Raw genomic sequence first — 23,775 nt, 5'->3', positions numbered from 1 at the left:
GGTCTGGGAGTCCCCTTCCACAAAGAGGCATTGAGAAGAACTCAGGGTAGGAGAGAAAGGGCAGTGGCTTGCTAAAATCCAGTGCTGCAGTGAGACTCACTGATACAGTTTCATTCAGTAGAAGCAGTAGGCAAACTTGCGCAAGAAAAAATAAATACTGTAAGCAGCTGAGCTAAAGCAAATGTAGAATCCGAGGGACTGAATTTTCCTGTTGGCCCATAAGTTAAGTCACTTACACTAGCTGATATCATGGAAATAAGGATCGTCCATATTTAGAAAAGCTCACAGCAGGCAAGAATGCTTTCCAGACTCCTGCCACAGTATCAGGAGATGTCAATCACCACTATGTGTTTTTGAACAGTACTTGGTGGACACAGAACAAGGCAGCTATAATGAGTTTATCCTGGATTGGCCCCAGCATATAAAATAAAACAATAATATTATAAGTCGGTTCTGTACGTTGTTATGCGGATATGTGCTCCCTGCCATCTCCCCAAGAGGGCATTTGGCAATGTCCGGAGACTTTTCGATTGTCACAACGTCGGGGGCATGGTGCAACTGGCATCTAGTGCGTGGAAGCCTCCTACAATGCACAGGACAGCCCCCTACAATAAAGAATTATCCAGCCCAAGATGTCAATGGTGTGGAGGATGAGAAACTCTGGACCAGAGGAGGAAAAAGCATTTATGGCATGAGGGAGTTTTGTTCACTGCCTTTTTTGAACTCCCCACTCCGCAAGTATCAATTCTCTGGGATCATTGCTTCTGGCAGGAGAGGTCATGAGGAGGCCTAGAATATGAACCAGATAGAGATTGCATTGTTTATTTTCCTTTTCATCTAAAACAATAAATCATACTGTAGCTTAGGCATTAGGTCCCTTCGGATGTCACGGTATCCTTTTGCTTTTCTGACATCAACACATAGAAACGCAGGGCCCTGTGGCGCCCGGGGTTTCTGCCTGGGTTTAGGTTTCTTCCCCCTCAGCATCGCGTGCTGTGCCCTGGTGGAGGGGAAGAGCGAAACACTTTGGGAATGGGGCGTTTTCGTAACGTCATTTATTTAGTCTACATGAGGAATTTTGCTCTTTAAGAATAAGAAAGTTGTGGGTTCCCAGAAGCTGGAAATCGGACGAGAGAATATGCGTTAACTAGGGAAGTTAATCACGTTGAGTCTACTGACAAGGACAAGGGGGGAGGTGGCGGAAAGCCCCGTTTGGCTGACTTTTTACTGCTGGAGCCTCCCGCCCCGTCTGTGTCCGCGAAGACGGGGATCGGCGCTCGCGGTGGAGAGGTCCGACGCAGGGCGGCGAGGGCCACTTCCCGGCGGGACCGTCCCGCCGCCGGGCCTCCCTGGAGGGGAAGGAAGTCCCTCTCCAAGTCCCAGTGGCTTTTGGAACTGCCGGGTCCCTTTGGGAGGGAGCGGTCCCGGGACGTGGGAAGATGCCGGGCGGGCGGGAAGCTGCAGGAAGAGGCGGGCCTCCTGCCTTTTGTCTACTGGTGGCTAGCCCGGAGCCGGGCCGAGGGCAGCCAGCCCGCTACAAGCCCCAGCCCGGCAAGCGGCTCCGGGAATCCGGCGGGCGGGGCGGGGCGGAGCCGGGAGGAAGGCGGGGCGGACACAGGCCTCGCCCATCGGGCGCTCTTTAAAAGGCACTGGCGCGCGCTTCGCCTTGGATCTGGGACTCCGTGGACGCTACCTCCAGCTCAGCCTCGCTAGCTCCGCCTGCGGTACGTGCTCCCGCCTCCGACTCAAGTGAGTAGGGGCGGTGGGGCGGTTCCGCGGCGCTGCCAACCCCAGGGCGGGAGTCGCAGGGGGTTTCCACCGCCTCCCGGGGTCCTGCTGTCGCCGGTCGGCGCGCCCCGGTCTCCGACATCCCCATCCCGGTCCACATTTGTGCCCCTGCCAGCCTCCTCACCCCTGCGCCCCAGATTTTCTCTCTCTTATCCTTCAAACACACCTGCCCTTGTCCCCGAGGCCGCCCAGGCCGTGCGCTGGGATCCCAGGCCCGCGGGGCAGGTAAATAATCTTACGTGACCTTTAGTTTCTCCATGCTGGTTTCTCTGGGGGAGAGGCGGGTCGTGAGTTTCGCGTTTCTGCTAATCCGCCTCTTGGCAGCCGTGGGTCCCCTCGTCCAGCGGCAGGTTCTCTCTGGGGTGGGGGTCCGAGTCTTAGGGCCCCCTCTGCCCGGAGTGTGGTGAGACCAAGGGCGACCTTACCGGGTTCGGTCCCCTAGGGGTGGAATGGGGCTTCTACATCCCCCGCGAGCCCAGGGTACTGCTCCTGCCGCCGTACCCGGCTCCTAGCGGCCCCATTGTTTGGTGGTGCCTGCCCACCAAGCACCGAACCACTCTATGTCGAAAGAACAGCAGGGAAATGTCAGTCGCTCACTCCTAGCTTTTTCCAGAACTTTCTACGATTCAGGTACAAAGAAGAATGCAAGAATGCTTGATTGTGAAATTATGCGACAGGTCCTGAGAATCACATTCTGGGTTCTCCAGAGCCAGATTCAGGAGCTCCACGTAGGCACCCCCTGGGGGCGGGGGGCGGGCTTTCTAAACCGGCGGATCCCTTTCCCCCTTCTAAACCGGGACATTTGTTAAACGATGTTTATTTAAATGGCTACCCAAAATGTTTAACTTCTTTTATTTGCAGTCTTTAAACCAAGCACATTTTCCCTTTATAAATGCTTTTCGATACAGATTTTTTTTTTTTTTTTTTTTTTTTTTTTTTTTTTTAGCGGGGGCGGTTAGTAATTTTTTAAACCGGGCAGTGAAAATCGTCGTATTTAGTTCTTGACTTTTCCAATTAACCTGTTTTAAAACTCTACTTATAAAATGCCAAGAATTCAAATAGGACAGCCACAAAGTTAGCTGTATTTTGACTCCCGTTTTTCAAGAAAGAGTTGGGTGATAGATTTTGAAAGAGAGAATCTAACATAATTTCAGAACAGCATGCCAGCCTACAAAGGATGTTGTGAAGTGCTGAATGGTCTCCCCCAATACTCCTGGGGTCATCGCTCTCGTCCATTGTCACTGATACTTTGTCAGTATTTCTCTGGGTTTTTTCTCCCCTGCATTGTAGTTTTCTTTGCTCTTTTGGTGCTGTGTTACCTTTAAGACCAGACCTGCATCTCATAAGTCTTTGAAACTCACAGTGCTTCCTTGGGTGCCTTGGACAATTGAATGAAAGAAGGAAGGAAAGAATAAGGTTGTGATTATAGGAAACAAAAATATAATTTGACTCATACAATAGATATTTGTTTGCAGATTTGATCTAAAGTTTGTATCATACATTTTTAATGCATTTCTCCAAATGTATTTAACAAATATTGATTGATACTGGTATATGCTAAGTACTGTGCTGAAAGCAGTACTTGCTGGAGGCCTGTCCTGATGAAATTGCAAAATCAGGAGTTTTAGAAGCTTGACTCCAGAGGCAACTCTGACACTAAATTGCAATAGGGATCCGGGTCTCTAATTTTTCTTCTTTGTCAAAAGTGAGGTGAATCAAATGAACCCCAAAAGGGAGCCCACTGTGGGAGAGGAGGCATGGCTGAAAGGGGCAGGAACGAAGCCAGGCAGGACCAAATTCACACTTCAACTCCAGTACCCATTGGTTTGATGCCCTTGGGCAAATTAACTTTACTCTTTGGCCTCAATACTTCATCGTGTAAAATGGGTGTAGTGGCACATGCCTTGCAGGGTTGTCATAAGGCCTGTTGATACTTGTACAAAGCTCAGCCCAGCCTGGGAGTGGTTCCTTGTAACTAGACAAAGTTGTGCACTTGGTTGAATGTGTGTGGGAAAAGGCTATCAGTGAAAGTCTGTTTCAGGAGAGAGCTGGCTCACACCTGAATAGTGTTTCCTAGACATTGCCTGGAGGCCAGCTTTCTTTATGCAGATTTTCACAGGTTTCCTCAAGGCACCTTACCCTGACTGCCAGCATGGCATCCCTTGGGTTCTGTTGGGTGGGGATCCCCAGACACCTCTGGGTCTTTGATTACCTAGGTGGGGTTTCTAACTGTTTTTATATCATGGCACTCCTGTGAGGCCTCCAGACCCCTTCTCAAAATGTCATAACATAAAGTATGTGGTACCAAATTGCTCAGCCCCCAGAATTAAAAAGAATTGTGGACTCTGGGTTAAGAATCCTGACTTAAGGGAATGTTTCTCAGTCTGGATGGTGGAGAAGCTGGGCACAGTTTCTTTTTTATATATTTTTTCTCCTCAAATTCCTTTTTACCACAGGCACAGTTTCTGTTTGTTAAAAATTTTATTGTTGTAAGTCACAGAGGAAGAACTAATAGAAATATATTGTGAATGATCTGGAAAGGATATCAGGTTCCTTTTTTGTTTACAATCTCATTGTGCCAACAGTACTATTAATTGTCTTTGACTAATAAGAACAGACACCATGTAATTCATTAGGGCCAAATGACTTCCCAGTTCACTATCGGAAAGAGGGCTTCATGGTGGTTTCACAGTACTTCCAAAAGAAAATAAGCACAGAGAAATGAATCCTCATCCAACACACAGCAGTATAGGAACTACTCAGCTTAAAGAAGAACCTGTGCCATAGCCATGGAGGTCAGTACTATATCCGTATTGCTACCAGTGGTTTAGTTTAGCAAAACATCAGTGAAATACTTTTGAATTGGAATTTTATTGGTATTCATTTTTAAGTTGAATTGGTCGTTTTATTTTGGTTTCATAGTTATGAGTCATTTAATAGCTTGATGCCTCAGTTTCCCCACTCATAAAATGGGAATAGTGTTAGTCTTACGTTAGTTGTTACGAGGATTAAATGAGGTAATATAAAATATAAGTAAAGCATATATTAAGCTTTATAGAAGTATTTGTAATTATTATTACCTGTCATGTGGCAGACACTATTCTAGGTGTTTTGCATATATTGTTTAATCTCGAAACTGCCTTATATAAATAAGCATTGTCTCCATTTTTAAAATGAGAAAACTAGCAGATCAAATGAACAACCTGTGATCATTTGGCAAATAAACAATAGTCTCAGCATATATATATCTAGGTCTGATTCCATGAAAAAATCATGCAAATATTGTTTGAATAATTAAATAACTTGTAGTTTTGCACAGATTGTGAATTGCTATCACAGATGCTGGGGATCAGGGTTACTGAGCTTATAGCATAGTTGCATTTTAATTACAATATGGGATTTGGCAGATAGTGATTCAAATCTGTGTCGAATTTTGCTGCACTCTAAGTTGAAGACATGAGAGGTAGCAGAATTCAAAAGTAGTAAGAATGGTGAGGCTGAGGTACACACAGGAGTTTTCACTAGATTAGAAGAGAGTTTTCCTTCAGTGGGGTTAGCAGAGAGGGGTAATAGAAAGCTTGTTGGTTGAAAGTAGCAGTTTGGGTGTGAGAGTGGTGCACAGAGATCACTTACTGCTAGTTGGGTGGAGAGGAAGGTGTGTAATTTGTGTGTGTAATTTGGTAACTCAAGGATTGAGAATTCTCAGGTCATTTGAATAGTCTCAACCCTTAATGTTCTGTACCTGTCAGATATGGTACTTTTGAGGAAAGCTTGTGGTTCTGCAATCAAAACATGAGCCTGATTTGTTTCTTTGGAGATCGGTGACCTCAGCAAGTCACCCAACTCATCAGTCCCCATCATTTTGGCACCAGGGACCAGTTTTGTGGAGGATGATTTTTTCACGGATGGGAAACTGTTTCACCTCAGATCATCAGGCATTAGATTCTCATAAGGAGTGGGCAACCTAGATACCTCACCTGCACAATTCACAATAGCGTTCCCGCTCCTATGATAATCTAATGCTTCCGCCGATCTGACAGGAAGCAGAGCTCAGGCGGTAACACTGGCTCACCCTCCACTCACCTCCTGCTGTGCAGCCTGATTCCTAGCAGGCCACAGACAAGTAGCAAGTAGCCTGAACACAAAACACAGCTATGGGTCTGTGGCCTGGGGGTTGGGACCCTTGACCTAACTGACTGAACTTGGTATATTCAGGCCCCGAGTGTTCCTAAAGGAAAAGGAAGCCCGCCCGTTTGTGGAGTACAGGCTCTTTGCCAGGTACTTTACAAACTTTATCTCATTAAATCTTTACAACCACCTATAAGATAGTTCTCATCCATTTCCAGGTTACCTCTGAGGAAGTTAAGACTCAGAGGTTAAGGAATTTTTGCCAAGATCACAGAGCTGATAACTGGCTTTTTCAACCAGCTTGTGTCTATCTGATTCTAAGCTCCGCACTGTTTCTTTTATATCTGGCATGTCTGAAAGGTGGCATGTGTATTGCAGTTTCCATGGCAAAAATAATTAATCACAGTTCTCTTGATTGTAGAACCTGGACTGAATTTCAGAATCTTTCTCAACGTAGTTTCAGGAATCCACTATCAGTGGATCTGCAAGATGACTGTTTCGTCATGCCTGTGAAAGTAAACGGTGTGGAAGCCCTTTTTGCATGCCTCTGTGTCATTTATTGTATTGCTATTATTTGTCCACATGTTTTTACCACCAAAGTAGAACTCTGTACAAAACGGGCCTTTCCTTATGACCCATTTATCCTCAGCCCCTAGCCCAGTACATGGCTTATGAAATATTGTTGAATTAATACATTTATATGAGAGCTTCATAAACAGTAAAGCATTTTACAGTGCTTATAAGCTGCCTCTACCCTAGAAAAATTACTTGAGACACAGAAATGAAGTTAGCTGGATGGAAAGGAGGTAAGACAGTTGCCTTGATGGGGAGGGTTGGGGGATAAGGAAGGAATAGACATGTGAGATGGTAGGGCAAGATGAGTATTGATAACAAAGGTTAGAACATTGCTAAATATTGATACTATCATTTGAGTCCCGACTATGCAAGCATTATCTCATCTATAACTCTATAAAGATGGTACTGTTCTTAACTCTCTAAAAAAGGTACTGTTGCCCTAAGTTTACGGATGAGAGAAATGACACTTCCTGGACTCCAAACATGTGTTCTTACTTTGCCCTTATGCTAAACTGACTTAAAGGCCAGGTTGAGGATTTGGCTTCAGTAGGAGGAGCCAGATGGAGTATGGAGCTGATCACTAAGACATGAAGAGTTCATCCTTGGTTCAGTGGTATTCACTTCCATAAGAAAAGTAGACTAAGTGGGTAGTTGGGGTAACAGAAGAAAAAATTTGTAGAACAGGCATCAACTGAAAGCTTAATTTCCGATTAACTACAGCTGTCAAATCCTGGCCTTGCTAAAAAGTCATTGTAACCAGGGACAGTGCTACTAACTTACATTCTTTAACAAGTAACTCCCCCTGGATGTGGCTCAAGATGAGACTATATTTTATAATAAATTCTCCTTTAGGGGAAATTGGATTACAGTCAGGTTCTAGTGTAATAATAAGGCCTTACATGTAGTAATAAAATGTCAAAACTTCTGGAGGCATTGAGAATCTGGGTAAATATACAATATAGACTGATTCAATCCAAACTTTTAATTTCAGAGCAGATAACTTAAACTTTAAATGGTAACATATAGATTTGAATTTCATAGATTCAAGTCATCCCCGTTCTAAAGTAAGACAGTAAATGCAGCACTAATGGTATGAGAATGGCCCAGGTAGTCAGCTCTCAGTTATGATATGGCTCTCATGAGTGCAGGAACACAAGGGTTCTTGGTCCTCCCGCCGGTTTAGATAAAACGACATGGACACACATGGAGTGGTTTTAAGGAGCGGAGAGTTTAATAAGCAAGAAGGGAGAAGACAGAAGGAAGAAGCTCCCCAGTACAGAGACAGAGGGAGGGCGGCTCCAAAGCCCAAAGAGGAGGTTCCCACCTGCCACGGATACCAGCCAGGTATATTTGCAGAGGCTGGAGGAGAGGATGTCTGATTTACACAGGGCTTAGGGGATTGGTTTGACCAGGCATATCATTCACGTAGTCCAAGAAAAAGCTGGCCCTCACACCCTAGCTTTTTAATATGCAAATACAGGGCGCCATGATGTTCCACACACGTGGGGATATGTGGGGGGCTGCCATGTGACCAGGCACAGGTAGGGCATTTGCATGACCCACATGGCCCGCATTTGCATATCAAAGGTTGCCGGCCTGGCTCTAGGAGCCAGGGCTTTACAAGAAACTTTTCCAGAGATGCTTTAAACAAGGAAAGCTTCCCAAGGACCCCTTTTCCTCTCCATCTGCCTAAAGTAATTTCTTAATAACTCCTACCACAGTTGTCTAGAGAATGAAGTAACTGTACCATAAGACGACTCAGACTTCGACTATATCAGTTTTTCCCCATGGGTGAGTCTTATGAATTTTGGGTGGTATCCTAGGCTAAGGAGAGGCAGCAAGGAGAAATTGCACATAGGTGTTCAGATATAAATCACATTGTAACATCTAATACAGTGGGTCAGTCATAGTGCTGGAACTCTTTCAGACACTGAAAAACAAGGAAGAAGACTGAGAAACAGAATTTGCCCTATTTTATCAGATGTAAATTTTATTTTTGCTCTTACCATTCTGGAAATGAATGCATAGGATTTGGGAAAGGCATGCAGCCCAGATTTGCTTAGTGCAAATCTAGTTTGCTGTGATTAATGACAGCTGTAGTGGAGTAGTGTGGCCAAAGGCTTGTAAGAAAAATGAAGACTTGCTTTTTTTTTTTTTTATATGCACAGCAATGCCAAGAGTGACCGAAATGGAAGATCATCACACTTCTTCCAGCCAAATTCAGGAAATGTCCAGTAGAGGTTCAAGCTAAAAGTGTAAATTTGAACTTTGTTTCTTAGTCACCACCATATGTGGGAACTGTTGCTTTACTTTGGAGTGCATTTTAATGTCCCCAAAAAGGAAGGTTGATAGTGACCAATCAGCTCAGTTTTTTCCTTACCTCGTTTGTTGCTCTGCAGCTATGTACTAGGTGCTGGTTGGTGGGTTTTCCTACCAGAGTACTGATAGCAGGCCGGATAGAGTGAGATGTCCCCTTTGTCTTCAAGCTGACAGCTACTGGATTCCTGCCAAGGCATTGGCTTACCTTATCTTGCCTTCACAATATTTCTGTGGGTGGAGAGAGCCCCCCGTCCCCATTTTTAGCTTGAGGAAATGAAGCCCGAGGTTGCGCAGCTGTGATAACGGTGGCATTAACTCAGGTGTGCTTAAACCAGTCAGTCTACTTACTCTCCCTCGTCCTTTCCATTATGAAATATTTCAGGCATACAAAGTAGAGAACAATATAAGGAATATTCAACTATCCCCATCCACTTTTTTTTTTTTTGGAGACAGGGTCATCTTGCTCTGTTGCCCAGGCTGGAGTGCAGGGGTGCGATCATAGCTCACTGTAGTCTTGACATGCCTGGCATAAGCAATCCTCCCCCTTCAGCCTCTCAAGAAGCTGGGACCAGAGGTGTGTGCCACCACGCCTGGCTAATTTCTTTTTAAATTTGTTTTAAATATAGGTAATATAGGGTCTCCCTATGTTACCCAGACTGGTCTTGAGCTCCTGGGCTCAAGCAGTCCTCCTGCCTCAGCCTTCCAAAGCGTTGGGATTACAGGCATGAGCCACCACGCCTGGCTCCCTATCCATCTTAAAAAAAAAAAAAAAGTAAATCCAACTGAAACTTTCTGAGGATGCTCTTTATGTTACATCATTTCCCTCTGTCACAGAAAAGGTTATTTAGAAATCCTTAGGAAAGTCCTTAAACGGGATAGAACTGTAATATTTTGATATATGCACATACTCTGGTAGATGGTGTGGAGAATACAGAGATGTGGTCCCCACCCTCAAGGGACCAGAAACTTATTGCACAGTAAGTTGAATGCTGTGGAACTTGGGTAAGTATCTCCTGAAAAGCTGACACATTCACATTTGGCTGGTGCAGTTAACTTAGAATAAGTAAGTTTAAAGAAACCCTGAATTACATAAAGAAAGGGAAGATATTCCTTCTATCTTAAAAATCCAGGCTGTTCTTCAATGGTATGGAAGAGCATAACAAGGTTATTAGTTGCGTTTTCCTTTTAATGTGTTTTTAAGTGTTATTCAAAGACAGCATAGTCTAACCTGAGTTGTGATAGCAATCTGGCTCCTTACTGGTGATTGCTCCAAAGTAAATATGTGTGAAAATGAAAAATACCAAGTTGGTATTAACAGTTCACTTTCTAATATGAGAAATGCTTCAATAATAGAAATGCCTTGACAACAACAAAGTATGTTAAGAACTAGTTGATACTTAGGATCCAGTGTAAGTAATTGTAGTGTCATTACCTGTAGGCCTGGATTCTGGCCTTTGGTTCTGCAGGAATCATGAGGGAACTTCCAGCAGATGGCTGCTGCATCCATGAGCATTCAGAATACAGGTAACTTTGGAGGCAGTGGGCAAAGTCAGTGTCACTAACTGTACTACAAACACAGGTCAGTGCAGGCTGTTGGAGCCAAGGCTTTATGTCTTAGGTTTTACAGCCAGGCTTACGTTTCAGTCTGGATTTAAACAATGGAGTGCCTGTCTCCAGGGAGGAGAAGAAAAGATTTATGCAACTAAAAAGGAAAGCTTGTAAACATGTCCTATTGTTGCAAGATACTGATCCTATGTGGATGCCTTCATGGTAAGCCTGGTAACATTTATGGACCCTTGGAATGACTTTGTTCCTGTCTGGTTAAGAGAAGTTGGCTTTTTGCAAATTCAGACTTACAGTTTAGTGATAACAAGCCATAGCAGTCAGGGGCATGTGTGTGTGTCTGTGTGTATGTGTGGTGTGTGTGTGTTGTTTTAAGGAACAGGAGCTCCAATTCCAAATGACTTAAGAAGGGAATTTACTGGCTCATAACTGAGGCATGTAGGATAAGGTAAGGCACAGTTGATTGGCCGTGACCGAGTCACATGCCCAGCCCTGGGGTTGGGGATTGCTATGGTTTGAGTGTTTTTGTCCCCTCTGAGAATCATGTTAAAACAATTCCCAATGCAACAACATTGGGAGTTGGGCCTAATGGGAGATGTTTAGGTCCTGAGGGATCCACTCTCTTCAAAGGATTAGTACCACCATAAAAAGGCCTGGTGGGAGCGGGTTCACCCTCTTCTGTTCTTCTGCCATGTAAGGTACAGTGTTCCTGGCCCCCAAAGGATGCTGCATTGGAGGCACCATTCTGCAGCACAGATGGGGCCCTTAGCAGACACTAAACCTGCCGTACCTTGATCTTGGACTTCCCAGCCTTCAAATCTTTATATTCTCAGTCTATTCTTTATAAATTACCTAGTCTCTGGTATCCTGTTACAGCAACACGAAACAGATGAAGATAGGGGTAGAATCAATACCATCTAAAACCAGTGCTTTTCAAACCATCTATGGTAAATGTGTTAGTCTGTTGTCACGCTGCTAATAAAGACATACCTGAGACTGGGTAATTTATAAAGGAAAGTAGTTTAATTGACTCACAGTTCCACATAGTTGGGGAGACCTCACAATTATGGCAGAAGGTGAATGAGGATCAAAGTCATATCTCACATGGCAGCAGGCAAGAGAGCGCGTGCAGGGCAACTCCCCTTTATAAAACCATCAGATCTTGTGAGACTTATTCACTACCATGAGACCAGCACACAAAAGACCCACCCCCCAGGATTCAGTTACCTCCCACCAGGTCCCTCCCACAACACATGGGAATTATGGGAGCTACAATTCCAGATGAGATTTGGGTGGGGACACAACCAAACCATATCAGTAAAGGACTGTTATTTTTAATTTCCAAGTACAGACCGATGGCTCTGTTCAACAAGATGAGTTCACTGATCTTCTCTTAGTTCTTGTGGCATAAAAGTTTCTAAATGCTTACCTGAATTTTATCTCAAATTGGTGACAAGAAGAGTGGCCCATCCATCTCCAGGAGACCACATTTTAATAAGCACTTCTCTAAACCACATGGTCTAAGAAAGAGATGAGATGGCTGCTTTTCCAGAAGACAGTCTAGGGAAGGTATCACCAGAAGAGAGGCAAGAGAATACTGAGTGCTGGAAAGTTGCCCACCGCAGTGATCAGCTCCATTAATCTTTCTTTTGGAAAGGCCTCATCTTTGTGTTCAGGAAATTGTCAGGTTCTGGATCACCTTAATGGGGAAGGATGAGAATTCCCCACATCCCTTTTGAGTTTAACGATTAGAGACTCTTAAGTCTTTTCTACTTAGCAGCACTCTGTTTCCCTTCTCTTTCTAGCCAGGTTTAGATTAGTAAGAGGCCTCGGCCTTATTAGCCACCTGTTTCCTAGAGAGGCAAGCAACCTATCTAAGGAGACTTAACAGGCAAGGGCTGCAAATGCCACTCTACAGAAGGAAGCCCGGAAAGGATGACGGGGAAAGGGGAATTAATTGCTTGTGTTTTTAGATACCACTCAAGGCAGGGCAGACATAACATGCCTTCTTAGCAGGACAACTTTCTATATTGGTTAAGGCATCTGAGGAAGCTGGCCATTCAGAACCAGGCTTTTTTTTTTTTTTTTTTTTTTTTTTTTTTTTTGTCAGAGTCTCGCTCTGTCACCCAGGCTGGAGTGCAGTGGTGCAATCTTGGCTTAGTGCAACCTCCGCTTCCTGGTTCGAGCAGTTCTCCTGCCTCAGCCTCCCAAGTAGCTGGGATTGCGGGCATCTGCTACCACACCTGGCTAATTTTTTTTTTTTTTTTTTTTTAATTTAGTAGAGACATGGTTTCACTGTGTTGGTCAGGCTGGTCTCAAACTCCTGACCTCAGGTGATCCACCCACCTTGGCCTCCCAAAATGTTGGGATTACAGGCATGAGCCACCATGCCCGGCCAGAACCAGGCATTTTAAAGTGGTCGAGGCAGACCGATTTGTTGAGAAGGGAGATGAGAAAATGTTGGCCTTACATGACAGCAAGACAGCCTAGGATCTGTACTTCCAGCTTGCCCTTTACAGCAGGCCATACTGTTCAGAGGCCATTCCTGCGTGCTCAGCAAACAGTTCAATTGGTAGGAAGGGAACTTGTGGCACATTCTGTATGGCCTGACTGACTTGTCAAAGAGGAAAACCCAACTGTTGGCTGGACTAGTGGGCCTTGGGGTTAGTGAAGCATAGAAACTTAAGCCAGAGCCATCTGGATGGGCGTTTGTTGTGGTTACAGCAAAGACTCCGTGCATGCAGTTGTATGAGTCACAGACACAGCTATTTACACTACAATCATGTAATTTCAGCAAACAAATGTAAAACTTGTTCTTGCAGGGCAACACACTTTCTTCCCTAGAAAGCGTGTCATAGCTTATATATATTAAATGTTAAGAATTTAGTGTTGTCACAATGCATTATAAACATGTAATTAAGACCCCCACCCAAGGGTAAGATCTTCAGCTGAGTTTTAAAAAAATGTTTATTAAAAATGGGCATGTTAGGGAGGGGGACAAAGCTTGCCTTTCCCCTCCCCACGCTTCTTTCTTGACTCCTGTGGAGTCTAATGGCATAGTTTGTTTTGTTCCTGGTGACCTGTACTGTTGTATTGAATGCAGGTCCTTTGTCTGGCAGGAAAAAAAAAAAAAAAAATCTTGTGCACGACAAGCCAGTTTCCTAATGTAAGAGTTGTGATTTGGGAGAGGAGACGAGGTTATTTTGGAGGAACGCGGGTCTTTGAAAGATGTGGTTAGAGAGGTTCATAAAGAAACAAAAATCTGCAGCTGTCCCTGGGCTTAAACAGCCCTCTAGGGAGCCGTGCGACCAGCACAGGGACATTCTAATGAAGCCTTTATTCCTTCAGAATGCCTGTCTGGGGAGGTGGAAACAAGTGTGGGGCCTGCGGGAGGACCGTGTACCACGCAGAAGAGGTGCAGTGTGATGGCAGGAGCTTCCACCGCTGCTGCTTTCTCTGCAGTAAGTAGCTCCCCGTGCTCCACCTCTGACGGAATCTGTATGTACAAAGCTTCAATATGCCTATTTAAGGAAAAGTTGTGGTTTTGCAAACAAAGATCATTTTGAAAGCACGAATGGTTTTTACCAGTCGTCTTAGATGTTGTAAATGCAAGGCTAGCAGCGAAGACTGGAGGGGTGGCCCAAGACACACCGCCTCCCTTTGTGTCCCCACAGCTCTTGGCCTCTGTTTTGGCCTTTACTTTGTTAACACATCTGCCTCCCCCACCTCACTGAGAGCTGTGTGTCGCTTATGTGGTCTGGCACCTAGCACAGTTTCTGGCACATTGCAAGCGCTTAGCTCCCATTTTTGAGTAGATGAATTGCTCATCATCCAGCCCAGCTTTCTCTTTCTCGGGTTCCCTTTAATGACAACAAAGTCTTCAGTTTTAAAACTGTAGAGTAGCAACTTAAGAAAGCACATCATTAATCATCTTCTGATTTAATGACAGAATTTTCTTCCGTGAATGATTATGTCAGATAAACCCACCCATACGGGCAGATGTTCGCCTTATCAATAGTATTGTACAGGGAAAATTCCTGCAGAAAACCATAGGTTAAAAATTGGTTACGTTGAGAAATAATCTTCAGGAAAAGACTTCTTTTCTCAAATTTGAATAGTCCTTGTCCCTCATTGGAGCCAGCATTCAAGGTATCTGGACCTCTTTAATCGCATAACTGCTTTGCAGACAACAGAAAGTTGCAGTTACAAAAAAAAAAAAAATGTACAAAAAAAAAAATACATTCCTATGTATAAGAATACTACATAGGAATGTTCCCTATGTATGCCTCCATAATAATTATGCTACTGTTCCTCAGAAGACTTGGTTTAACCATTTCTTTTAGAAGTTACTTTTTTTAAAAAGGAATCTATTTTTCAGCAGGCTTGTAACTAAGAAAGTATGGAAACAGAATGCAAATACTTCAGAAATTGCTCTCAGTTTCATGTGTCTAGGTTAAGCCACAATGTCTACACCATAATAAAACAACACATACATGTATGCTGTTGACATTTGTTTTACTAAATGTCAAGTTCTTTACTGGTCATTTCTACCAATCCTTTCTAATATTTGTCTCTGCTGACTAAAGCCTTTTAAGGAAATAATTCAGAGTAGTTTGCAGACCTATGAGAATTTTACTGCAGAGAACAGGGATGAGGACTGGGGAAGAAAGGGGTGGTTATATAGTAACATTTTCATATACTTACACTTGTTTTGGTTCATACAGGTTTTTCAAAACAGTTTTTACATTTATTTACATTTATTCTGTCTGTGAAGGGTAGTTGTCCTTCAGCAGTGTTAGCTTAAATATGGTTTAAGATATAGTTATCTTTAGGTATGTGTATTTCAGCACTTGAGCCTCAACAGTTAGATTCCAGAGTAGATGTCATTTCATTCTACCATAGAAGACTTTAGTCTAAGATAATAGAACTTTCAAAATTTAACTCTATTTTAAACCAGCCAGCTAGTCCTCCTTCCCTCCCTTCCTCTTTGCTGTCCTTCCTTTTGTCCTCCTTGTTGTTGTTGTTGTTGTTGTTGTTTTTAGTTTTTTGTTTTTGTTTTTGTTTTTTTTTAAATGGAATCTCGCTCTGTCGCCCAGGCTGGAGTGCAGTGGCGCGATCTTGGGTCACTGTAAGCTCCGCCTCCCGGGTTCATGCCATTCTCCTGCCTCAGCCTGCCGAGTAGCTGGGACTACCGGCGCCCGCCACCACGCCCTGCTAATTTTTTCTTTTTAGTAGAGATGGGGTTTCACTGTCTTAGCCAGGATGGTCTCAATCTCCTGACCTCGTGATCCGCCCGCCTCAGCCTCCCAAAGTGCTGGGATTATAGGCGTCAGCCACTGCGCCCGGCCTTGTCCTCCTTCCTTTTATTCAACCCCCCCCTTTTATTTTTCTTACTTTTAATTTTTATGGGTACATAGCAGGTATATATATTTATGGGGTACATGAGGTGCTTTGCTACAGGCATACAATGTATGTTAATCACATCATCTTAAATGAGGTATCCATCACCTCAAGCATTATTTTTTTGTTACCAACATTCCAGTTATACTCTCTTATTTTTAAACGTACAATGAATGATTGTTGACTGTAATCATCTTGTTGTGCTATCAAATACTAGATCTTATTCACTATATTTGTATACCCACTAACTCTCCCCACTTCCCTCCCGACACCGTACCCTTCTGAGCCTTTGGTAACCATCATTCTACTCCGCATCATCATACAATTGTCTTTTAAATAAGGGGGAGAAATTCTGATCTTTGATTTCCAGCTGCCAGATTGTGCTACCAGTGAGTTTCCTCACAATTTACTTTTTTGTCAAGCTTAATTGAAGTTTTAGAAAGTGAAATAATGTCTGGATGAAACATGATGACATTTGGCAGTTTTATGAAGTCAGACACGTGGAAATGTCCTGTGGCAAGAGATCCATCAAGAAAGAATGCATTCTCCTTTGGGACAGAAGGGAAAACAAATGCAGACTTTAAAGCACTTGACGATTTTCAGACAGGCTCATCACTGCTGGAGAAGCTGCTGGGGAGAGGAAAGGGTGATACTTCTTCCCAGTCTAGACTAATGATGAAAACTAGAATTCAGGATTTAAAACTATTTTTATCCCGGGGGTGTCTACTGGGGAGGAAAGGATACAGAGGCAAGTCCCCCAAGGCACTGAGCTACCCTTCTGTTCTTTGTTAGGTTGTGATTTAACAGGACTTGGTAAGACAAGGCTGAAAAGATTAAGAGTGTTGAGGGTTGGGAGCAAGGTGGTGTTTTATTCCTTTTGTTTAAGTAATTTATAGCCACCTCTGACACTTTGCTCCCTTAATATCATCTCCCAGAAAGGGAAATCATAGTAAAAGTTTGATCGGCACCATAGGAAAGGGAATACAAAATAAATGAAACAAACTAAAAATAAATAAAGCTTGAGGCTTCTGGATGTTATATTCTTGATACATTTCTGAAGCAACTGTCATATCGGTGGAGGAATGTAAATAATCCTCAAATGTAGCTGGCCAGTCCAGATGCTGTCTCATGGCTTTTGGGAAGCCACAGGATAAACCAGGAATGTGAGGGAGCCTCAGCCTTTACCATTTGTGGGCCATGTGTGTGCCACCATTGTTCTAAGGAAAAAGGCGTCTTTGGAACATGTGTAAAGTCTAACTTTTTCCCCTGCAGTGGTTTGCAGGAAAAATTTAGATAGTACAACTGTGGCAATTCACGATGAAGAGATCTACTGCAAATCCTGCTACGGAAAGAAATATGGGCCAAAAGGCTACGGTTACGGCCAGGGCGCTGGCACGCTTAACATGGACCGTGGCGAGAGGCTGGGCATCAAGCCAGAGAGGTGAGTTGGGAGACTGTTGGTTACCTTCAGAAATGAGTTGCGACAGTTAGTGCCGCTTGCTGAACAGGAACCTGGGAGTCTCCAGATTTTTAGTTGAAACTAAGTAAATAAAATGGGACTCTGATTTTCTCATGTAAACTAGTGACTATTCTTTAAGTTCAAAATATTGAGTTTTGGACCTAACAAAGTTCTCATTAATAATTCCAGTGATTTCTGTTCCTGGCTTTATAGCATTCCAAGCTGTATCAAGGAGTCCTGTTCTGAAAAGCAAGTGATTTATATTTACTTCTATTTCGCAGCACCTTGGAGACCGGATGTCATGAAATTAAATGGTAGAGAAAGGTGCTGTGTGAATCATGAGAGGCGTTTCTCATGTGCAGTGTAAGCAGTCAATGCGAATTCGTCAGTCCCTCCTTCTATGTAAACATTTTTCATCAAGAAATCATTTTTCTCTAACTTAAAAATGGAAATTATTTCTTGTTTTTGATTCTTTGAGAGAGTAGTATTAAACTTTAAAGGCTTTGGTGCCAACATATCAAGGTGCTAAATTTGTTAAAGTTCACTTAGTATTTCATATTCAGGTTAAATAACTTCCTTGTTTAGAATTCCCCCCACACACACTTTTTTTTTTCTTTTTCTTTTTTGTGACAGAGTCTCACTCTGTCACCCAAGCTGGCGTGTACTGGCGCAATCTCAGCTCACTGCAACCTCTGCCTCCCAGGTTCAAGTGATTCTCTTGTCTCAGCCTCCTGAGTAGCTGGGATTACAGGTGTGCACCACCACGCCTGACTAATTTTTGTATTTTTTGTAGAGGTTGGGTTTCACCATATTGGCCAGGCTGGTCTCGAACTCCTGGCCTCAAGTGATCCACTTACCTCGGCTTCCCAAAGTTCTAGGATTACAGGGATGAGCCACCGTGCCCAATCTGGAATTTCCTCTTAATTCCTATTTTTAACCCATTGATTCTACTTTTTGAACTTAACATTTTCACATCCATTTTATATTGAAAAGTCCAAAATTAGTGTAATAGTCCAACAAAATGGCCCTTGGACAAGACCATAAACCGTGCCAGTCACTGTGCAGCATTAGCATATGTTAACTCTTGTAATCCTCACAACAGTCCTACAGCAGAGGGCATCCTCTCTTTCTTCAGAGCAAATGAAGACAAGAAAAATCAAGTAAAAACTTTGCCCAAAGTCACACTGTTAGTTAATTGTAGAGCCTGGAACTTAACCTAGTCTAACTCCAAACCTTATGACCTGAATGAAACATGGTGCTTGGCTTGGCTAAAATAATGATTACCATGTATTGAGTCCCTGTTGTCTGTTGAACATTTATCTTCATTCTGTATAATCCTCAGAGTAACTCTGAGGTGTAGATACTTTGTCCGTTTTATAGATGATGACACTAAGAGTCAGGTCACACAAATAAATGAGAGAGCCAGGATTTGAACCAATGTCCATTTGGTTCCAAAATCTGTTCTCTTCCAACTGCGGTATGTACTACATTGAGGCTCACCTCTGTGTTCTTTGAGCTTCTTCCACCCTCAGAGTTTCTGGGCCATGATGCCCAGCTTACCTTTTTATCTTTGTTAAGATTTGTTTTACCTGCTGTGCTCCCCTTTTCCATCTTATTACATCTATTTTTGTGCTCTAAAGGTTTTATTGAAAACCTTTTAAAATTTAAAGCACAAAGACCAGTGAACCCTCCTTTATTTATTATTATTATTTTTTATTTAATATAGACAGGGTCTTGCTATGTTGCCCAGGCTGGCCTCAAACTCCTGAGTTCAAGTTATCCTTCTACATTGGCCCCCCAAAGTGCTAGGAAGACATTGTTTTTCCAGTAGGAAAAATTAGCAGTTGTGGAGTGCTGTCATTTTATCTGCTCAGCTAATTTATAAGGTTCTAAAAGGGCTTAAAAAAAAAAAAAGTCTTCTCCCATCCTGGCTAACACGGTGAAACCCCGCCTCCACCACAAAATACAAAAAAAATTAGCCAGGCGTGATGGCAGGCGCCTGTAGTCCCAGCTACTCGGGAGGCTGAGGCAGGAGAATGGCGTGAACCTGCGAGGTGGAGCTTGCAGTGAACCGAGATCGCACCACTGCACTCCAGCCTGGGCGAGTGCGTGACTCCGTCTCAAAAAAAAGAAAAAAAAAAAAAAGAAAAAAAAAAGTCTTCTCAAAGCCTGAGGGTGTTCTGCACCTACTAGGTACACCTTACTGCATGGAAACAGTTCCTACTGATAGCAAGAAATATGGTTCACTCAGTGATCTGTAAATAGTGACAGAACTACCACCCTTATCAGAGAACAATGAAAGATAAACAAATGGCATAGTAATAATAAAGATTTCCAAAATATTTTTCCATGAAGAAAGTTGGCTGTTCACACTTTCCTTTATTCAAGATATACTGGGAGACTAAGTAATCTATAAAACATGCTTAACTTTCTTAGTTATAGACCAAAGTCAACTTACCTATTTGTGGAATTTTTAAACTGCTTAACAGTGATTTTTCCAACTCATGTGAAGTAAAAAGTTAGCTATGATTCCAGTGATATTCTGGAGTAAAAATATATGCTCTGGTAAGTTTTAATAAACCATAACATAACTGCTTAGTTGAGAGGCCAACACTGAGGATTAAATGAATTCTGTTTAGACTCGGACAGATCTTTAAGTCTGAGTCCCTGTCTGGTTTTTGTAATAATAAATGAGCCCATAGATAGGTTCAAGCAGTAACTCTGGCTGGCACCTGAGTCATTTCTTCTTCATTTCCTCCCCTGTCCTGGGCTGCGAAGGCCTCCAGCTTTGAGGCAATATAGCAGTTAAGTCCCAGAGTTCCATTGTTCCTGCCTTGTGTACTTAAAAGGGCCCTGTGGAAACTCTTGCCTACTTTCTTTCCCTCTTTCCACAAGTGTTCAGCCTCACAGGCCTACAACAAATCCAAACACTTCTAAATTTGCTCAGAAATATGGAGGTGCTGAGAAGTGTTCCAGATGCGGGGATTCTGTATATGCTGCCGAGAAGATAATTGGAGCTGGAAAGGTAAAGTGCTATTTCGAATTAATAACAGCAAATGAATCCTCTCTGCTCCCTTTCTCCCCCTAACCCTTCCACATTTCTTGCTTGGGTGATGTCTTATAAATCAGTGTCCTATATGAAACTTTTCTTTAAATGCACTTCCATCAGAATTACTAACTTTTTTGAAGTGATTCCCTTACTTGACAAGTCACTTTTATGTTTGAAAGAAGTTGTTTTCATAGGGGGCACTCCTGAAGGTTAAACTTTAAAAGGCCAGACTCTAAGGGAATCTCCAGGTTATTCAATATAGTGAAAAAAAGCAGGAGTCTGAGTCAGGACACCTGATGCGAATTCAGTGTATGCATTTGGAAAAGTTACCAGCTAACCTCTTTGAGCTGCGCTGTTCTTGGCCAGATAGAAGATGGTCTGTTTAAAGGAGCAGACTGGGCTTGTGCTTAGGACTGAGGCTGCTCTCAGGGAAACAGCCTTTCTGTGGGTGATCAGGAGTGCAGACACTGAGGTCTGGTTTCAGCCTTCTCACTGGAGCTGAACCACAGAAGTCAGGAGCTGGCTGTGGGGTGATCCTGCTGAGCCACTTCTTGCTACACATCTAATTGAACTGTAGGAAACAGACCTCTCAAACCTGCTGACACGTTCATCTCTTCCAGCCCTGGCACAAAAACTGTTTCCGATGTGCAAAGTGTGGGAAGAGTCTTGAATCAACAACTCTGACTGAAAAAGAAGGTGAAATCTATTGTAAAGGTAAAATTAATTTCAGTTACTGCTGTCCATATGAATATCCCACCCTGGTTCTTATTTAATGAAATGTCACTGGTATTAAAAAAAAAAAGAGAGAGAGAAAGGGGTACCACTATTTGAAAATAAAATATCCCAAGATGCTTATAGATGACAGAGAACCACAGATAATCTTAAGTTCCTGATCATCTAAAACTCCCCCTAGATAAAAACACTACAAATAGCCATCTTTTGCCTTCATCTCTTGAGCAAAGCGTTAAGTATATGGAAGAAAATAGACAAATACATACCTTACCTGGCCTGACTCATGCTTGCAACTTAGCAAGACCACGCTGAACACTGTGGAGCCAGAATGTGTGGACTTGTCTTTATAGCTTTAATATATTTAGTACATGACCTATTTAATATCGTAAATAAGTTGAGCCCTTTTACAAAGCAGTTTGTTTTATTTATGGGGGTTTATTGAGTGGGTCTTCAGCAGTGTTAGCAAAGCTTAATGGACTTGCACTAACTATCCTTCCTCCCTTTTCCTTTGTAGGATGCTATGCAAAGAACTTTGGGCCCAAGGGATTTGGCTATGGCCAAGGAGCAGGGGCTCTTGTTCATGCCCAGTAAGGTGTAAACCCTGAACTAAACATCACACACTGAGAATCTCTTCATAACCTAGGCACAGATAATCTTTAACACTAAACTACTGTGAAATTCTACCAGCATTAAGTACTGTATATTGCCCTGTACTTGGATAGGCTGGCTAACTTGTAGGAAGAGAGCACTGTATCGTATCCTTTTGCTTTATTCACCAGCATTTTGGGGGAACATTTCTTTTACATTTTAAATAAAACTTCAGCTTGATTTGGGTGTTCATTGTCTTTTAATTAATCTTTTGGAGGAGAGGCTCTGATTTCAGTTAGTGGAAAATCATTTGGGTCCCTACCTTTGTTAACCCATTACCCAGTTGACTCATTAATGTTTGCATTACAACTGTTGAAAAGGATCTCTCTCTCAAGCAGGCAAGTGCGCCTTAAGAGTAAAGGTTGCTAGGCAACAGGCATCGCCATTTCAGCTCCTCAAAGCTGGTGTTCAGCAGTGCAGCATCTCCTCCTTTTCCTCCCCGCTGTACTCTTAAGTTCTTTTGATTAATCTATACCTAAAATTCAGTGCAACCTACGGGCAACTATAGAATCTGAGACTTAGTATGATCCTTTTTAAAGACTCTCCACTGTGATCTAATAGATGGTGACCTACTAAATCCTGGAAACGGGGGTGTTTCACACATTTTGATTCTGTATAAGTAGCAAAGAATGTTGCATTGTCTGGGCACATTCAGCTGGCTTCGGTAGAAGAGGAGCATTAGACTTTATAAGGTATGGCTTCATTATTCCCCCAGAAAGTTTAGTTCTTTACTAGAGATTCAATCCAACTCCCTCACCCCCAGGAGCAGGGTGTGTAATAGGTGTAATGTGTATCTGTGCTGCGTTAGTGTGTTAGTAAAATTGAACCAGCCGTGAACACATCTTAATCTTTTCCGAGGTTCATTTTAACATACTACACTGTGAGTCTCGCTCTTTTGCCCAGGTTGGAGTGCAGTGGTGTGATCTCAGCTCACTGCAACCTCCACTTCCTGGGTTCCAGCGATTCTTGTGCCTTAGTCTCCTGAGCAGCAGGAACTACAGGTATGCCACTACACCCAGCTAATTTTTATTTTTTTAGTAGAGATGGGGTTTCATCATGTCGTCCAGGCTGGTCTTGAACTCTTGGCCTCAAGTGATCTGCCCACCTAAGCTTCCCAAAGTGCTGGGATTACGGGCATGCACGGCCAATATATTGCTTTTTTGAAAAGCTAAGGGGGATGTGGTATGTATGACATTAAAAAAAAAAAAAAAAGCAGAAACAAAGTGGGAGGAAGTTGGTGGACGGTGTACTGGGTGCTTATTTCACATCATAGCCTTGAGCAACTTCAGGTGTTTTATGAGGCATACCAGCTCCATCACAGTGGGGCAGGAGAGGTAGTTAAGCAGGATGGGAAATAGTTAATTGGCAATAAAAGAGGCTGAAGGAGAGGAGTTATTAACTTCTGATTCTGTATGTGGTAGAACATGTCCACAAATTATTTACGTTCCCATCAAATGACAGTCTAATTGCCCTTTCTTTGAATAAAGGCCCACCTTAGTGACTCATTCTTAGTGTTTTGGCTAAGGCTAGGTTAGAAAAGACAATACAGCTTTTGCCTGCCTCTTCCTCTTAGGATGCTTACTTTTGGAATTCAGCCATGTTCTTGAGGAAGCCCTGACTACATGGGGAAACCACATGTAGGCATATTACTGCCATAGCTTCAGCTGAGATCTCATTCAACAGTCATGTCAGCCACCAGGCATGTGAGTGAAGCAGCCTTCAGATTATTTTAGTCTCTGTTAAGCCCTGACCAAATTGCAGATCTACAAACAAAAATGTTTTAGATCACCAAATTTTGGGGTAGTTTGTTAGCATTCCTACCATGTTTCCCAAACTCTACTGGAGTTGCTAGTAGATATTCAAGAGGAAAAACAATGTAAATGAAGTTTCCAGGTGACTGGTAATTTGAGATTTCTGTCTGGTAAAATAAGATATCCATTCATATTTTAAATCATTCTTGATTAAATTGGGAGCCATGGCAAAACAGCTACTCCACTGTGAGATTAGTTTCCAGTGGTTCCAGGAGTGGAAAAAGGAATTTGGCTTTGGGCCAGACTGTTTTGGGAGGAATCACTTGGTCATTTGGATGTCAGCAGCCCCAAAGTAATCCGAA

General features: G+C 43.0%; 1 protein-coding gene across 3 annotated transcripts; it reads left to right on the top strand.

Annotated features, from left to right (window-relative positions):
- Positions 1-1,668: 1,668 nt before the first annotated feature.
- On the top strand, positions 1,669-21,842 carry CSRP2 (cysteine and glycine rich protein 2). 3 transcript variants are annotated; one of them, XM_077954744.1, is made up of 7 exons: positions 1,669-1,749; positions 13,723-13,835; positions 17,047-17,215; positions 17,447-17,596; positions 20,129-20,258; positions 20,903-20,996; positions 21,529-21,842. In XM_077954744.1, the coding sequence occupies exons 2-7, from the start codon at positions 13,724-13,726 to the stop codon at positions 21,603-21,605; spliced, it is 732 nt and encodes a 243-aa protein (XP_077810870.1). In that variant the 5' UTR covers positions 1,669-1,749; position 13,723; the 3' UTR covers positions 21,606-21,842. The 3 variants fall into 3 exon arrangements, with proteins under 3 accessions (XP_077810870.1, XP_015007828.1, XP_015007827.1); XM_015152342.3 differs by lacking the exon at positions 17,447-17,596 and having other exon boundaries at positions 1,669-1,724; XM_015152341.3 differs by lacking the exon at positions 17,447-17,596.
- Positions 21,843-23,775: the final 1,933 nt, after the last annotated feature.

This window comes from Macaca mulatta, chromosome 11 (assembly GCF_049350105.2).
Source record: "Macaca mulatta isolate MMU2019108-1 chromosome 11, T2T-MMU8v2.0, whole genome shotgun sequence".
Taxonomy (NCBI): Eukaryota; Metazoa; Chordata; class Mammalia; order Primates; family Cercopithecidae; genus Macaca; species Macaca mulatta.
Note: the sequence above shows the minus strand (reverse complement) of the source record. Positions and strands in the feature narration are given on the sequence as shown.

Coding starts and splice junctions, on each gene's coding strand:
- CSRP2 (XM_077954744.1), top strand. CDS start 13,724: ATGCCTGTCTGGGGAGGTGGAAACAAGTGTGGGGCCTGCGGGAGGACC. Junction 17,597..20,128: donor AGGCGTTTCTCATGTGCAGT/GTAAGCAGTCAA, acceptor TCTTTCCACAAG/TGTTCAGCCTCACAGGCCTA. Junction 20,259..20,902: donor AGATAATTGGAGCTGGAAAG/GTAAAGTGCTAT, acceptor CATCTCTTCCAG/CCCTGGCACAAAAACTGTTT.